A 14,074-nucleotide genomic window follows, 5' to 3' on the forward strand; every position below is an offset into this window, starting at 1 on the left:
AGCACTCACCCACCTGGACACTCGGAAGGGAAATTATGTTAAAATGCTTTTCATCGACTACAGTTCAGCATTTAACACGATAATCCCTTCCACACTCACCACCAAGCTGGAGCACCTGGGACTCAGCTCATCTCTCTGTCAGTGGATCTCCAACTTCCTAACCGGGAGACCACAGGCAGTAAGGATGGGCGGACATGTCTCAGCCTCCATCACCTTCAGCACTGGAGCCCCCCAGGGCTGCGTTTTGAGCCCCCTGCTGTGCAACCACTGCTGACGACACCGTCGTGGTGGGCCTGATCTCTGACAACGATGAGACGGCCTACCTGGAGGAGGTTGGAAATCTGGAGAATTGGTGCCAGAGGAACAATCTCCACCTGAACGTCAGCAAGACAAAGGAGTTAATAGTGAACTCCTGCTAGTACCAAGCAGGAGAGGACCTACCAGACCCTGTCATCAACAGGAGCCCAGTGGAGAGAGTGGACAGCTTCCGTTACCTCGGTGTCTACATCACTGGACTCTATCCCTCCAGAATCTTGCACATTTTTTTTTTACTTTCTCTCTGGATAAGGGCGTCTGGTAAAGGCTGTAACTGTAACTATAAGCAGACACAACCATATAATAGCGGAGCATATAAACACACAGAATAAACAACACATACTCGAAGATGCACAGACAGAGACATGTCCAGAAAAAATTCTTAAGTACACATGTTACATAGACCAGGCTTAGGTCACACACATTAATTACCATGTATGGGTGAGAAATATTGTCGAACAGAGGTGTGGGAAGAAATAGAGAGAAACAGGGGGTGTTCCCAGATGGAGAAGTGTACAAGAATGAAGCCCAGAACCAGTTCAGTGGGGTTTCTGCACACTGAAATAAACTTCTGGATATTGTAGTTTCATGCTGGCCGAGTTTTCCCTGGATCTGCACAAGGTAAAGTAACGTTAAAATGTAGCAGAACCCTTCGCTCGTAAACAAAACGTACTTGAAACATTTGTACGTCCGTTCGCTTAGAAGAACCGACTCAGTTCGTTCAGTCAAATGACTCATTTAAAAGAGTCGTTTTCCGGCAAGCGACGTTGAAGGCGTTTTGTCCCGACTGCGCACGTACGCGGTCTGTCGTCGCTGCCACGATGGTTTCGGCGAATTCTCTTCTCAAAGCACTCTTCATTTTCTTCAACCAGCTTTTTGTGGTAAGTTCTCCTTTTGCTTGACGTGTGCGCTTTGTTTGTCATTAAAAACGAAAGCGTTTTTTGTGCCCGCTTCTGTCCACACATCCGGGTGCTCGCTGAGAACGACGTGGGTTGTCTTCCAACGTTCTGAAAACGTTCTTTTTCGAACTTCCCCCCACTGTTTAGGTTGTTGGCGGGGTCATCTTCTCCCTGGGTCTCCTGTGTCATGTTTTCACCAACGAGGCGGAGGTAAGACGAGGCGCGACGTCATAGGAGACTGCCGAGGGAACGGGGACAGATAGCGCTTAACGTAGCTTAATGTCAGCATGTTATATTCTGTATTATTAGGGTGTGTGTTAGTAGCCTAGCGAGTTCAACCCCCCCCCTCCTTACTACCATTGAGTCCTTGGGCGAGACACTTAACCCTTAGTCTCCAGGGGGACCGTCCCTGTCACTACTGATATCGCTCTGGATAAGGGCGTCTGATAAATGCTGTAAATGTAAATGAACATGCATCAGGTTGGAATTTTACTACATGTAAAAATTTAAATAATATATATTTTTTTATTGTCTCCATACTTTCAGCTATACAAGCAGGGGTGGGGCTGCGGTTGAATAATTTCCCGTTTTGCAGTTGTTTGTTTCACATTAGGGTAATATATGTAGATGTTGAGTCACTGTAGTATGATTGGTTATTTTGGGCCCAGCTTTTGTTGAAAGTGTAGTTTTTTTTTTTTAAATCCTTTGCATTGTGTAAACATTGCTGTTATTTATTACAGTTTGAGGAAAGGAAGATGGGAATCTTCTACTTGTACCTTGTTGGTGCGCTCACGATAATCATTGCGCTGCTGGGAGCGTATGGTGCACACAAAGAGAAGAAGTCCATGCTGATCGTAGTGAGTTTGTCCGCTTCGTGTTTCCGCCCTGTTTTTTTATTTCTTTCTTTTATAAAGCAGGATGTGTGAGCAGAGACTCTGACCGTGAACTTTGTGTCAAGTTCTTTGTAGGCATGTGCCTGGCCTGCTCAGTTATGCTTCGCTTTGCAGTGCCGTCTGCAATCATCCGTCCACAGGTACACGTTTTCTGCATTTAATGTCCATCCCTGAGTGCATAACCAGAATATACAACTGGAAATATGATTAACATAGAATTTGAAATAAAATAAATAAATAGGGTGGTCCTTCCCTTTGGTTCTATTCCATGACATCAGCTCTCATTATCTGATCACAGGCAAGTGTGTTTTGTTCAGAAACCATAAAATCAAAATCAACTCCAGGCATTTTCGAATCCATGCGGTTGCATGGATTAGATGTTTAACTTGTTTCATAATTTACCTGGAAGCAAGCAATGCTGTTTTCTGATTGGCTGGTAGGTTGGTGTTAATATGCTGCGTGAACTCTGCACACGCCTTGACTGGTGCTATACCTTACATCTCAGCATGAGAAACCCAAGACTGGTTGTGACGCGCAACCAGTGCGTCAGTCTTGATGGTGAACATGTGGTTTAGCACGACCTTTAGGATTTTACCGTAGCATTAAACAGACTGTGTACTCGCAGATTATGTGTAACACAAGCACATATGCACCAGAGGACCACAATATTCACAGGTTCACTTACTACAACTTACTACCATTGTGCCACTGACCTGCTCCAGGGGGACTATCCCTCAAACCTATATGAACCTTTCTGATTTCTGTATCTTCCTTCACAGATGGAGGAAGCCGTGGAGTCGTATTTCAGGAGTTTGGTGCCGTTGGACAGGACTCCGCCCAGCACCAGGCACATGGCAGAGTTGCTTCAGGCCCAGGTGACTATGGCCCGTGAGAGTATAGCCTCGCTGCTGGGGATAAGCCTGCATTATTCACGATCCTGACCCCTCTCTCTGTCGTCCAGTTCAAGTGCTGTGGGATCTTCAATGGATATAAAGACTGGCAACGTATCCCTCAGTCCTGCGTCTGTCAGGACGACGAGTTTGAAAATTGTGACAGTGTGTCCTTGACCCCTTATGAGGTGAGTTGTCACAAGTTCCACATAAATGAGCAAATTAATATAGTTTGAGGAAAATGTCATAAATATTGTACTTTTTTGTTTTGTGCACTGTTCTGTTACTTGTCGTTTAAAGTCATATTTCAAGTTATGAAGTCCTGTAATTGTTTTATCTTTTACTTTAGACTCTCTTCTCGCAGCGTGTGACTATGGTGTACACCCAGGTAATGTCTTTTACCAATATGCAACATGGAATATTTTTTAAGAACCCACAGTAATACTGTGCCATCAATGCTCTTTTTGTTGCATGTCAAGCAGTCTTGTGGACCAATGCTGGTGAACTATGTGGTGAAAATCTTTGACATCTGGCTGGGTATCTGCTTTGGACTGGCTGCTTTGGCAGTGAGTACTGACAACATTCGGCCGTCCCGTGTATTGTAGTTGTGGAGCCATCTCCACTGTAAAATAGGCCTCAGCCAGTGGTGACCCCCTGACTGTAACCTTTTTACTCCACAGCTTCTGGGAGTCGTGATGTCCAGCCTCCTGCTCGTGCAGATGAAGCCTCCGAAATTCAGGCGTCCCATGATCTTCAGTCTAAGTTCTCATCCTCCCAAGTACAGCGAACTCATCAATGAATCCAGCAAATCTGACGGAGGTCATGGCTGGTAGAAGAGGGGTTGCTGAAATACGAATGCAGTTTTTTTTTTTTTTTTTTTATTTCTTGTTTGTGTTTCATAAGGCTATATTACTACTCGACAATCAGAACCCAATATGGATACATTCCTTGTGTTGTTTTTGCGGTGGTCAAGCTTTTGCTTTGTCAATTATATCTACTAATTGTTCCTGTCCAGGTACCATGAGACAATCCATCTGAGATTTGTTTTCTTTTTTTTTTTTCTGTGTTAAAGTACTCTACAGTGCTTTGTCATTGGGGGCTGGGCTTTGCATTTTTGCCCTTTTTTTCCAGCAGACACGCTATAGTTTAATAAATGTAATTCCTGAATAAATTGACTGTGAGTCTATTTTTCTCATTCTGTGCTTATATTTAGTTTTCGAACCTCGACAGCACCTCCCATTGATTCTCCGCCCCCTTTTTGCTATCTTCTTTGGAACGTTCTCTAGGTGTTCTGACTGGTCAGTCTGCCTCGCTAAGCTGCACGGCTCTTTCACAGTGGACGTGATTCATTTGTCATTACCAATAAAAGAACACGAACATCATTGAAAACTTCTCCTTAGACACATAAGGGGATTTCTTAAGAATTAAATTACTATAGATTATTATTGATTTTTATGGGTTGCTGTTTTCCAGTTAAATATATAATTAGAGGAATTTATTATATAAGTTCATATTAGATGTAGGGTACTGATTATTTGCATAACTTTTGACCCTACACTGGATTATTTTGAAGAAGACACTTTATGTATTCTCATTTCATATTTCAACCTCTGCATTTATCGTGTGCTGCCAACCCAAGGAGGGTAAATCTTTTTTTTTTGGAATGTATCTTTATCATGTCATGACACTTGCAGGCTTATCTTTGTATCTTATCTCTGTGTGAGCCACATGCAGGATAATTGGAGCTGAGATCCAGACAGCGCCCTCCCTGCTCAATGCCTGGAGGTGAACCACAGGCCAAGGTCAACCTACTGTCTAGCAGAAGGACAGCAAGTGTGGAAGGGAGTCTTCTGAGCCTGATAACGGCACCGACCTTGGCCCAATAATTAGGTGTTTGGCCAGTTAGTCGGAAAGAAATATTATTAGGACAATAGCTAAGTATTTATATCAAAGGCCATTTCTGCCATTTCTTGTATTGGAAAGGTTGCAGGTTCAAATTCAAATTCATGGCTGCCCACTGTACACAAGGTGATGGGTTAAATGCAGAGGACAATTTTTTTGTGGTAGGTGACCTAGTGAGAAAGGAAGCGAACTCGTAACCAAAGGTGCAATGCTGGAATACATGAGACAACCACAAATCAGTCAGTTTTACCATCCCAAAACCTTCGAGACAGTCAGATGGAGTACATGTGTTCAGACAGTTAACCCTCCTGAGAGTGTGTATGTTATGATGGTGGCGAATGGAGTCACAGGATGGTGATGCCTTATATTATGGCCCAATGGCCAAGGATGGCGTAGGATGGATGTGGCACCTAGAAACGGCCAGAGGTGGGTGAATTTGTATATTTTAAAAGCCACACAGGTTGAATCTGGGATAAAATTGAAGGACCCTTAAAAGCATGTGGCCCCAGCAGGACATGGCACATAAAGTAAAGTGAAAGTAAAGTGAAGTGATTGTCACATGTGATACACAGCAGCACAGCACACTCTGCATTTAACCCATCACCCTGAGTGAGCAGTGGGCAGCCATGACAGGCGCCCGGGGAGCAGTGTGTGGGGACGGTGCTTTTGCTCAGTGGCGGTACCTTGGCGGATCGGGGTTCGAACCGGCAACCTACCGATTACCTTAACCGCTAGGCCACCACTACCCCGTGTGCAACTCCACACAAAATTTTGCAACAAAATGGGATTACACTTATGGGACACATAAGGACACAAACTCCTTTAAAAGATTCCCCTGAGGTTAGCTTAGGGGGAGTGATTTTGTGATATATTGTGTTATATTTAATTTTCTGTGCATTAAAGTTTTTGAAATTGCTCGATTCTTACAGCCACTTGAACTCATCTCTGAGCGGGTAAGGCGTTTGAATGGATTGCATTTTATTTCAGTATTTTGTTCAGAATTGGTCCAATATCCACAGTCTATTCAAATGTATTTCATAGCAGCATTGGATAGAGGGTATCATGCGTTAAACGACATGAAAACACATGCTGAAAAGCAACTGATATAAAGACCTTCAAGTTTATTTACATCACAAACACGCACAATTCAAACAACTCTTTTGTGAACCATTTGGGTGGACAGAGTTATTAAATGTCAATTTTTGAATTTTACAATAAAATTGGTGTGTTTATTACTCAATAGCCACCAGAATGCTTCACTTTTTTTGCACATTGACCACTCATTTGTCCTACATGCTAATGGGGTCTCCACAATTAGCAAAGAGCAGACATGTTGATGCATGTTCACAAATCTACCTTAAAGCATTTCTATGTGTCACAAATTCAGACACAAAATATATAAAATATTTAAACATGTGTATAAAACTATTTCACAAGGTGAACATGGAAGAAAATTAACTAGTGCATAGAACACATAGATATTTGTAATACTCATAACTAACCATATTTCGTGGAGTATTTCTACATACAAAGCAAATACAGGACAGGCATTGTAATGAAACGGAAGGTGCATGCCAGAAATAACAACAAAAAAAGAGGATCAAATCTCATATTGCTTTGGCATGCAAGGTCAGTCTCAAGGCAACAATTAGGAACACACTGTACTTTGCAGACCATAGGTGAATTTAGTGCATAAATAAAGTGGAAATCTGCTTATCCTGCTTATAAGGTCATACGTGTGGCGCAAAACACAAATGTTGAGGACAGACAAAACTGAATGAAATCTCTGTGATAACGTCTGATAACGTCTGATAACGTCTGATAACTTCTGTGCTCTTAAACTCTCCAAAAAAAATCAGGTCACATGACCTGCCAAAACATCCAAAAACACCTTTAGACACCTTGCCTCCTGGCGATAACACCCATCTGGAGGGATCCGCTTTAAGTGCTGGTGTGACAGCATTCAAATGGCCCATTGCGGACACATCAAGATTTCTTATATTTTATTTTGTAAATCATTTTCCGTTTGCATATAGAGCAATGACATTTGATCACTCAAGTTGCATGTGTCTAATGAGATACTTGGCACCATAACCTTGTGGCTGGATTTCTCAAGACACGCGTTAACGCCTGGACTGAACCGCTGTGCATAGAAGCTTAAACACAGGCATCAAAAAATGTGATTTGCTGAGTGAAGAAAAAAGAAAGACGTCCATAGCAACACCATGAACAGCCTAATGCTGAACGCCACAAACATCTTGCCTACTTCAAGTGCAAAAGAGCAGGCAAATAGGACATTGTGTGTAAGTATGTGTGTCTGAGTGTGTGTGTGTGTGTCAAAGGAGCAAGTTAGACAAAATTGGCTACAAAAAAAATAGCCAGTTGGATACTATGATTAGAAGAGACTACAGGCTCTGTCCTTTTGCACATTTACACACATTAATTTAGCTCCGGGTGAAATTAAACTCATGATGCATTAGGACAGGCTTACTTGAACACAGGTTAAAGTATAAAAAATACCTAAATAAAGTCACTAGACTGGGTTGCATGAGGGGTCCCGGTATTTTACCAACTGCGCCCAGCCTATTCAGATCTGGCTTGCGGTCTGATGCGCTGTATATTCCATACCCCCTTCTTTGATCAGCATTTAAAGAAATATCACTATTATTTGTATTAATTCACCTTTACAAAAGACGTCATGATTTCAGACGAGGTTAAGCTGTCTCACAAAGCTCTGAATACTTTGATCCAGTGGGGTCTGTTCTGAACTTCACCGATGGAGTGATGGTTTTTCTTCTCATTTGGCACAGGATAATGATGCTCATAACAGTGACAGCAATCTGTGGAAAACAAAATCATTACATCATTACATTTTCATAGAAAAGTTAAAAGAAGCGAAAGGGATATGTTAAATATGAAATATATACCACAGGTACGGCGAATCCAAAAGTTACTGCCAGTAGCCCTCTGAATACTGCCCTGGTAAAGGCAGTAATATGTGGAAAACAGGGCTGAAAATAGAAATAGTTTTGATGTTAAAAATGTGCATTCTTTCTTTGTATAGAACACAGTCCTTGACTGGTGATTTGTAGTTGTTACCTCTGAAAAAACTTCCATCGATGTCCCATTAGCCAACACCTAAAAGAACACAGAAAAATGGTTCATGGTTGGCCTTGGGGTGGTAACTAAGGCATCAGTGACAAGGACCACAATGGAACTTACGCATCGGATATTGTCTGTAGGATCTGAACATAAACATGTTCCTGGAATGTCATTTCCCCAGTCTTGGTAACCATGTACTCCACAGCAATTAAACTATGGACAGCCATGCAACAAAAGTCAAAGGAGATGCATCAACTATTATTTAATCATTTTCATCTTTTTAGGTTGAGACAGGATGTGGCATGAGTCTCACCATGTGCTGCCAAACCTCAAGTTGAGTCTTCTGATCTGTGGTGGCCTCATTAAGGTTTTTGAGCTCTTCCGTCATCAATCTTGCAACTTCTTCCGACTAAAAAGAAATGCAAAATTTAGGAGAGAAGAAATGAAGAAGCTGTGTCCATCAGAAAAAGGGATACAACCTTGTGGGGATGCACCCAATGTAATTAAACCTACCATTGCTTCCATAGCAACTAGTGGTATTGCTATCAACAGAAACAACAGAGAGGTCATGATCGTACCCACAGAAAACTGGGGAGAAAAAGGAACAGTTCATAAACTGTAATTTTTTTTAAATGGCAGAGTAGGACACAGAAGGATTAGTTAATCTTGGGCGATTTACCACAATCAGTGCCCACTGCTTCTCCTTCAGAGCTCCATACAACCCAAAGGCAGAAAGGGCCACTATGCCGATTCCAATTAAATACAAAATAGCAAGTGGTGCCACTCCAGAACCTTCTTGTATAAGCTGGAAAAAAAACAGAGCACATGACACATTTTAAATACAGACATTGACTTGTTCAGATCAGATCAGATCTGATCAGATCTTTTTTGTCTGTGTGATATGGAATCTCTTCTCTGTAGCTATAGGTGCTGGAAAAAACCAATGAAAACACAATTTTTTCAAACCTCCGATAGCTTGGGGCTTGCTCCCGAGCCTGGGGCTTGTCTGCTAATGTCCTTAAATTTACATACATAATTCATTACAATCATGAAGAAACTGCTTGGTAGTTGTCTGTATGTTGGAGAAGAGAAAATGACCAGGCTAACTTCCTCATTCTGGATTATTAACGTGCCAGTTTGAAAGTAGTGCCCTACATCCTCTTTGCATCTCCGAAGCAACATAACCGGAAGACTAAATCACAGAAAAAGAATCGTAAATATGTGCCTGTAATTCCAAACTTTATGGACGTCATGTATAAAAGCAGCATTGCTGGCATGTGAACTTTACCTCCTCCTCTCTGTGCAAGGCTCCATGTGAAAACAAGACCAGTGCCAGCCACAGAGTCCCCACAACCTGCAAAAACATTTCATGAGCATGTACCCAAAACCACACCGTTCACCCTCTGACCCATATGTTGTCTTTGGTTTACCAGATAATGGCAGCAGTACGGCAGACATGATAATTTGACTCTGGTTAAAACTGTTACTGCTCTAGATTTGTAAAGTACAACGGTGATGAAACGTAAATGCCATGGTACGGCACAGCTCTGATCATTTATTATGACCTCTGGCATGTTTAAAGCAGCTGCCTTGTACCAGGGGACACAAGTGTAAGTGAAGTGAGGGACTGGCTTCCAGTCCCTGGAAGTCTTTCTGTGAAATGTATGATATAACATCAAACATCAAAAAATGCTGTGATCTTCCTCGCAAAACGTGGAAAAGACACTCGTGAGTTAAAGGCCAAGTGTATCGGGCATATTTTTAGATATAAAGTCATTATACTATATTGACAAAATTGCAGTTTAACGCGGTCTTTCTGCATGAATTTTAACAGCTTGCAGCCCCACGGCTCAGCCCTTTTTGTACTTCTGTGCGCTATTGTTCATAATACATGACTCTTTGTGTCCTGCAGCTTTAACAATGGACCGTTTTGTGCTTGATTCTTAGCATCAGGCAAATCGGAGAAGCGCTCAGCCTTACCCCAAGAAAGACATCAAAGATGATAAACGTTCGCTTCAAGCAGCGGTTCACTGGTGCCATGTCCAGATGTTAATTAGTCCCGGTCGTTCTTGACTTCAGTGTTTGTAAGCCTCGCACAGGGCAAGGACGGCTGGAAGGAATCTGCGTCTTTGTAATAGGGGAAAGGGTCTGTTTTGCTCCAGAGGCCCTGACTTCCTGTAAACTTGCTCAGCCCAGATGGATTTCGCAACTCTTAGACTGGATGGACTGGGAGGTCTTTGAGAGAGGAGGGCCATCTGTGGACAGCCCTGTGTGTGTGTGTGTGTGTGTGTGTGTGTGTGTGTGTGCTCATGGAAAACACCCAAGTCTATTTTTGCACTAATACAGCTGGACCAGTAAAAGCTACACGCATCTCACCTTTCCCATTAATGTTTATCGATTTATTTACAGCTTGTACCATGAAATAAATGATAATCAGTGTGCTACTAGTTCAGGGATTTAACAATGGACAGAAGAGCCAAGGTACAATCCAACCTTTGATAAAACTGATGGAGGACAGAGGGAACTGGGACAACAGCTGAGTTTTGGTCACGGACAAGTTTTAGCAAGGCCAGTATTGTATTACCAAGCCCACTTATGAACAAAACAATACAAAAATTATCTAAGTCTACATAAATGTCTATATTATATGAATTAGTCTCTATGGTAAGAAAATGCAAGTTATTGTTATGATGATATAAACAGACATATTTTGCATGAATGTCTTGCAATATCAGTTTGCACAATTTATGAATAACCTAGCATTATATAAAGAAAACAGAAAGAAATATGTGAGGCGAAGAAAGTGATCCAAGCATATAATCTATTATTTACTAGTTTAATTAAAGTAAGCAATAATGATTTGATACAATGGGAAACGGGGAACATGTTGCAATCCTATGTTATAGTTATATGTATTAGTATCTACATATGACTTATTGGACATTTTTTTGCAGATAGCCCTGAAATGCAAAGTACTGAGACTTGTTTCTAAACTGAATGTGAGGCTACGGTGCCCCTGGCCCACCATGTGGCACTAATTCACTGTGTGCAGGTCTTGATTACCCAGAGCAGTTTGTTGTTGGCGATTAAGACCCATTTTTTGTTGTGCCATTCCCACATTACTTTGACTCGTGTGATGCTGCATGTGTTTTGTGCCTCCACTGTTTGTGTTTTCTAGCCAATGTGCTGTGGTTCATTTTGTTTAAATGAAAAACCTCACCATTTTCATCATGTCATGCGCCTGTGCCTCTTCCTTCACCCAATTTGGCATTACACAAAAATTAGGTTTGCTCAGAAACTGCACACAAAATCACTTTATTTCCACATTTAAATTTATATATTTTTTCCAGGGAAAAAGTCTGCTTACACAGCAGATGCCAAGCATCCTGTTTCTCAGCCCTACTGGTTCTTCTCCTATAACCCAAATGCTAATCTAACATAATGTGTACCAACTGCTCTATTTAGACACTGGGCACACTGTCCGTGCCGGAGCTGAAACAGCAGCTAAGTGCAGAATGAGTTTATAGCATTACAGCCAATAAAAGGACTGGTCAAATTCTAATCAGCTCACATGGACATTATCTTTCAATGATTATATAGTAGTTCCTCTTCTGCTATTTTAATGTTTTAAACCTGTTCACACTAAACAGTTAAGAAGTGTTGTCTAACTATAACGGTCCAGGGGTTTTATTTTGGACTTGGGACTCTCGGTGCCAAGCAGCCAGCTAAGGAGATGAGGCTCAGGAAATGCAACACAATGCATGATCTGGACAAAAGTCGCAGAGCTTTTTACTTGATGGTGGTGGACAAAACGGAGGCCTTCCTGTGAGTTTTCACATGCAACATCGGTACTCGCCCAGTTCAGCCTTGCATACCCTGGATATTCTTGATCCCCCTGAGACATATGTTAGGACTTAATTCTTGTCTATCTAAATGTGGTGGGTGGTTTAACGTGATTGCAACGCTTTGTAGAAGCGATAAAAGTTACTTAAACAGGTTTTCAAACTCCAGAGCCAAGTGCAGTAGCGTGCACGTATGAGGAAGTAGCGAGCATGAGAGCTGCCAATCATCAGGCTCCTCCCACATTTATAAAAAGTTCACTAGAGATCATGTTCTGGGTGACAGAAATAATAACACTTCAACAAAAAGGGTAAATGGTTTCTCTTCTCTTCAAGTTATAGAAAACTATAAAGCAGTTCTGTTTTTTTCTATATATGTAAATCCAGAGTCACTGATGACTCAGTCACTTATGCAACTATTTATTGGGCTCCTTAATTCTTAAAAAAAACCCGTCTTCTGTTGCTGTACTGTTTGTTTTTTCTGATTATTTGAGTTCCCAGAACATAGAAGAAGTGGTTTGTTTTGGCCATTGTCCATTGCATGAAAACAACATCATATCATATGGTTCTTGCTTTTTCAGTTTTCTACTCAGTTTTATGTTCCAAGTCTGTTGCTCTATTTGCAAGCAGGTACCTCATTTCGTACTGTAAGTTTAGAGTTCCAGGACTGCAGGGTTGCTGGCCAACTCTGGGTCTGTGTCTCGCATTATCCCTATTTGGACTGTCTCTTCTAATCATTGATTTTGTGGTAAGCTGCTGTGTGCAACTCAAAAAGCAAACAGCAAGCACTTATAAGCACTTATAGCAGTTTCGTAAATAGTAACGTATTTAACACATTGTCGGGGAGGACTGGAAGGCGCATTTGGAGACATGCTGGAAGTGTTGGGGAAGGCAGGACGGCAGGGTCTGGAAGGGTGGGGGCGCCTTGTCGGGGGACGGGGGGGGTGTGGCAGGAGGTGAGGGGATGCTTGGGTGCTGGGTAACCATTCAAGGTTCAAGTCCAAGGGTGCCACTCCGCAGGGAATAAAGTTCAGTCTTTTACCGTGGCTGATGCGGGCGGGGGTCATGGCATCAAGTCAGAGAGTGATCAGCAAGCAAGGTTTGGTCACAGTACGATCCCAAGGACAAATTGATTGAGCAGGGGTGGCATCAGAAGGCAGGTGTGGGTCTTTAACATCAGTGGCAAACAGAAGACAGGCAAGGGCAAAGTGGCGACACGGAGAAACTCATATCTAAAAGTTAAAGTGAAGTGATACACAGCACAGCACACAGTGCACACAATGAAATGTGTCCTCTGCTTTTAAGCCATCACCTTTGGTTAGCAGTGGGCAGCCATGACCGGCGCTCAGGGAGCAGTGTGCGGGGACGGTGCTTTGCTCAGTGGCATCTCAGTGGCACCTTGGCGGAACGGGATTCGAACCAGCAACCTTAAAACAAATAAACAATTGCAAAGTAGCTGAGAAAACCAGCAAGAAATTTGTAGACATTCAAGAAACCTCACACATGGCCAGGTCTTAACAAGGCAAAAACCACCACAGAATGCAGACAGTTTATAGACAATTCCACGCCCAGCTTCCTAGTCATGAACAATGTTCAATACCGTTTCTATTACATTACCAGATGTTCCTGTTCTGGAGGAACACACAAAACGTTTATCAAGATGATCTGCTTTCTTCAGCTTTTATGATAAATACTGACCATGCAAAACAACATACAAATGTACATGTTAACAAAGGGATGTGTCTTAATCATGCTTAATAAATCATCACATTCACAATACCATGGACTGCAGGGATAGTAGGTGCAGAAGACCACAAAGGTTCAAAAACAGGTTTGAGTCACTTCAACCTGGATATTCTCTGTGGTTCTTGTCTCTCTGGGTCTTCTTTGCAATATTTCTGTCCTATTTGTTTCTACTTTGTGTTTCAGGTAGGTCCAGCTGCCATTCTGTGTATTTAAAAAGAAGCAGCTCAGATCTGATTTAAGTGTCGCCTTTGGCTTTAATTAAAGGGCTCAAATGTCATTGGAAAAAAATGACAATTTCAAATGTATACATTACATTACAAATCTCATGTTGATGCTGTCAATCAATACAGTGATTAATAAATGTACAAATTAGAAGTATGAAATAGGCCAACAAAGAATACAATTTACAAAACATTATATTATGTGGTACAGCAGTAAATGTGGGTCTGACTTTTCAGCTTTATTTAATTTGTTATCATCTTCATGAG

The 14,074-nt window shown here is 41.9% G+C and overlaps 2 protein-coding genes across 3 annotated transcripts; one reads left to right on the forward strand and one right to left on the reverse strand.

Moving 5' to 3' along the window:
* Positions 1 to 932: 932 nt before the first annotated feature.
* LOC114765062 (tetraspanin-8-like) lies at positions 933 to 4,168 on the forward strand. Of its 2 annotated transcripts, none has more exons than XM_028955120.1 (9): positions 933 to 1,196; positions 1,362 to 1,424; positions 1,955 to 2,071; positions 2,173 to 2,247; positions 2,887 to 2,982; positions 3,069 to 3,185; positions 3,347 to 3,385; positions 3,477 to 3,563; positions 3,678 to 4,168. In XM_028955120.1, the coding sequence occupies exons 1-9, from the start codon at positions 1,137 to 1,139 to the stop codon at positions 3,828 to 3,830; spliced, it is 807 nt and encodes a 268-aa protein (XP_028810953.1). In that variant the 5' UTR covers positions 933 to 1,136; the 3' UTR covers positions 3,831 to 4,168. The 2 variants fall into 2 exon arrangements, with proteins under 2 accessions (XP_028810953.1, XP_028810954.1); XM_028955121.1 differs by having other exon boundaries at positions 981 to 1,196; positions 3,480 to 3,563.
* A 1,832-nt stretch (positions 4,169 to 6,000) lies between these two features.
* On the reverse strand, positions 6,001 to 10,235 carry LOC114765028 (tetraspanin-8-like). The gene is made up of 9 exons (XM_028955073.1): positions 9,982 to 10,235; positions 9,290 to 9,355; positions 8,681 to 8,806; positions 8,515 to 8,589; positions 8,315 to 8,410; positions 8,122 to 8,214; positions 7,999 to 8,037; positions 7,827 to 7,910; positions 6,001 to 7,739 (listed from the first exon to the last, which is right to left on the reverse strand). The coding sequence occupies exons 1-9, from the start codon at positions 10,039 to 10,041 to the stop codon at positions 7,614 to 7,616; spliced, it is 765 nt and encodes a 254-aa protein (XP_028810906.1). The 5' UTR covers positions 10,042 to 10,235; the 3' UTR covers positions 6,001 to 7,613.
* Between the last annotated feature and the right edge of the window lie 3,839 nt (positions 10,236 to 14,074).

Source organism: Denticeps clupeoides, chromosome 15 (genome assembly GCF_900700375.1).
Source record: "Denticeps clupeoides chromosome 15, fDenClu1.1, whole genome shotgun sequence".
In the NCBI taxonomy this organism is placed as follows: Eukaryota; Metazoa; Chordata; class Actinopteri; order Clupeiformes; family Denticipitidae; genus Denticeps; species Denticeps clupeoides.

Bases quoted from the DNA above. Each gene is read 5' to 3' on its own strand.
- LOC114765062 (XM_028955120.1), top strand. From the start codon at position 1,137: ATGGTTTCGGCGAATTCTCTTCTCAAAGCACTCTTCATTTTCTTCAAC. The intron at 3,186-3,346 runs GTGAGTTGTCAC...CTTTTACTTTAG, and splicing joins TGTCCTTGACCCCTTATGAG to ACTCTCTTCTCGCAGCGTGT. The intron at 3,564-3,677 runs GTGAGTACTGAC...TTTACTCCACAG, and splicing joins TTGGACTGGCTGCTTTGGCA to CTTCTGGGAGTCGTGATGTC.
- LOC114765028 (XM_028955073.1), bottom strand. From the start codon at position 10,041: ATGGCACCAGTGAACCGCTGCTTGAAGCGAACGTTTATCATCTTTGAT. The intron at 7,911-7,998 runs GTAACAACTACA...TTCTATTTTCAG, and splicing joins CGATGGAAGTTTTTTCAGAG to CCCTGTTTTCCACATATTAC. The intron at 7,740-7,826 runs GTATATATTTCA...TGTTTTCCACAG, and splicing joins TTGGATTCGCCGTACCTGTG to ATTGCTGTCACTGTTATGAG.